Source organism: Myripristis murdjan, chromosome 4, assembly GCF_902150065.1.
Source record: "Myripristis murdjan chromosome 4, fMyrMur1.1, whole genome shotgun sequence".
In the NCBI taxonomy this organism is placed as follows: domain Eukaryota; kingdom Metazoa; phylum Chordata; class Actinopteri; order Holocentriformes; family Holocentridae; genus Myripristis; species Myripristis murdjan.
In genome coordinates, this window is record NC_043983.1 from 8004577 (window position 1) to 8007320 (window position 2744).

The window sequence follows — 2744 nt, forward strand, 5'->3', positions numbered from 1 at the left end:
AGTTAACTTAAAACAGCTAGTTATTACAAATAAGTTAGGGGGACAACAATCGATTTTGGATAAACGGAAGTAATATAGTGATTGACGAGATAATGCATAACAATAATAAAAGCCTTATTTGGGATATGTATGCCGAAATTACACTGATATTTCGTTACATCACTCTTTCCAGAAGACTAATGCGCCAGAAACAGACTTTTAGATGACATACCGAATGATCACAATGGAAAACTCAAATTAAGGCTTAAACTTTTTTTTTTAAATCCAAGACACGAACTCGTCCGGCCGGTTGAGTTTCGCACATTCACAAACACGATCTGACTATAAATTGTCATAAATATATCATAGGCGGGGTATGTTACCATGGACTTTGCTGTTTGTGAGCATAATCACACAATCTGCAAAGTTTCGGGGGTGTTTTAACAGCCAGTACTTGGAACTGTGCTTCTGCATGACAGTAAATTTATACGACGCAATTACCTTTTTTTTTTTTTTTTTTTTTTTTTTTTTTTACTGCTCATGTGCTCATGCGTCTCCAACTGTGATAAAGATAAGGAAATGAAGTTATGGCCTGAAATCTAAAGCCTTGGACACTGTGGAGCGACCACAGGCGGGGAGGCATCGGTCTGATCGTGTGAGCTCTCCCGGCTCAGAAATATCTCTGCTCTGGCTCACATTCCGATAAGGAGCCCGGTCCAGCTCTCTGTGTAGGCGTGGTTTTCCCAGGCTTTTAAAACAGCAGCTGCTATTTACCTTCCCCTCTAATGTAAACCACTACCACCAACCACCCCACCCCCCACCCCTCCTGGCCGGGCGGCCCCCCGGCAGCCCGGCAGCCAAACCTCCAACCACCGCGCTCATAAAACATCCTGGCACGTGCTCCACATTCGCGACACCGACACATGTCCAAATGCCAGATTTGTACCACAATAAGAGTTATACAGTACTATGCACATATGCATAACGTGAAAAGTGGTGCGTGTGCGTTTCATTTTATTTCCCTTATGAAGGAAAAATGATGGCAGCATGTTAATAACACAGCAACCACTGGTGATAATATAGGAACATTAGAGTGATTGTTTTTGTCAGGATAAATAGGCTGTAATTTAATTTCTGCCATTGATTTCACTGTCAAAACTTCAATTACACAGGGTGGGAACTAAAGTTTAGCTGGAAAAAAAAAAAAAAAAAAACCTGCAAACCCTTGTGTCTTCATGGCACATGACTGAAACCCCGATCACACAGTTTGGCAGCAGCCACTTCCCAGTGCAACGCAGGTTTCTGAGAATGTCTTCAGCACAGAAATGTGGGCTACGCTGCGAAACCTATATATGAGTTACAATGTAACTTTGGTTTGTGGAGACAGACAAGCCAGAGTGTGTAATCAGCTGAAGACTGAATAAAAGTTCACTGTGGGAAGGGACTGTGTTATTATGGATGTATTGGTGCTGCTGATACTATTTGGAACGTTTTATTTTGGACCTGGGGAGCAAACATGACAAGTCATCATTATTACAATTATTAGTATAATTATTGTTATTGCTGCTGCTGTTATCGTTGCTTTATTTTTAGTTAAACTCGCAGAGGAAAGCGCTTGTGCTGGTCAGCGGTGGCCAGTCAGCGGCTCCAGTGTTAATATGTAAACGGAATGATGATTGAAGATTGAAGGCAGTTCCCCGGCTGTGCCCTGAACCCGGGCCGCGCGCCATTGGCCGCCAGCTCCAACGGCCAAACAACCAATGGGAGGGCGCCGACCACGAGCCGTCCTCCCCTCGGGCCGCGTGTCCCTCGCCCTGATTGGTGGAAAGTTACTGTGGGAAAGAAAGTTTGGGAAGTTTCACACGAGCCGTTCGCGTGCAGTCCGAGATATAAATAAGAGCCACACGCAGAGAGCCAACAGACAGACTCTGCATCCGCTCCCAACCGCCGCCGCTGCTCTCATCTCTCCAGCGGATTTCAACTTGGTTTATCTCAGGATTTTTTCTGTGGGGACTTTTGAATATCGCAAGCTGACAGCCGCGTTGTGTTCCGCGCCTGTTTTCCCTCCACGAGTGGAACGTAATTTGCCTGCATTTGTGGGATATTTCCGACAAGAAGATGCCTGCCGATATGATGGAAAAAACCTCCTCCTCACCGGTCGCTGCAACCCCGGCTAGCATGAATTCAACACCAGATAAACCCAAGACAGCCTCTGAGCACAGAAAGGTTGGTACAAACACAAGGCTTTTCCACACTTTCATCCGACACACAGCTATGTTATGTCGCTCAAAATTACGCACAGGCTCTTCGCCCAAACCGGGGACCTATACTTTTACGCACGACACAAGAGCGAGAATTGTAACAATTTTTTCCTGTCATTTTAATTTAGTCGTCCAAGCCCATTATGGAAAAGAGGAGAAGAGCCAGGATCAACGAGAGCTTGGGGCAGCTGAAAACACTCATCTTGGACGCGCTCAAAAAAGATGTGAGTACTCAAGCTTGTTCTGGTTATAAATAAATTATTACCCCCTCCCCTGCTCCGTGTATTCACCACATAATGGAATAACTAAACAGCCCCCTCCAAAAATGATGATCCTTGGAGAAAGTAGGCTAGTAATCCTAACCATATGTGGTCTCTCCCTCCTCAGAGCTCCAGACACTCTAAACTGGAGAAGGCGGACATCCTAGAGATGACGGTGAAGCATCTCCGGAACCTCCAGAGGGCTCAGATGACTGGTAAGTCACCTTCCCCGGTTTGATTTGCG

The 2744-nt window shown here is 45.4% G+C and overlaps 1 protein-coding gene across 1 annotated transcript in view; it reads left to right on the plus strand.

Moving 5' to 3' along the window:
- The first annotated feature begins 1911 nt into the window (after positions 1 to 1911).
- Positions 1912 to 2744, plus strand: part of her6 (hairy-related 6) — a 1884-nt gene continuing 1051 nt past the window's right edge. The window contains exons 1-3 of the mRNA XM_030048749.1: positions 1912 to 2205; positions 2369 to 2464; positions 2628 to 2715. Of these exons, the coding sequence (XP_029904609.1) occupies positions 2098 to 2205; positions 2369 to 2464; positions 2628 to 2715 (292 nt within the window). The 5' untranslated portion in view covers positions 1912 to 2097. The remainder of the gene's footprint in view (positions 2206 to 2368; positions 2465 to 2627; positions 2716 to 2744) is intronic.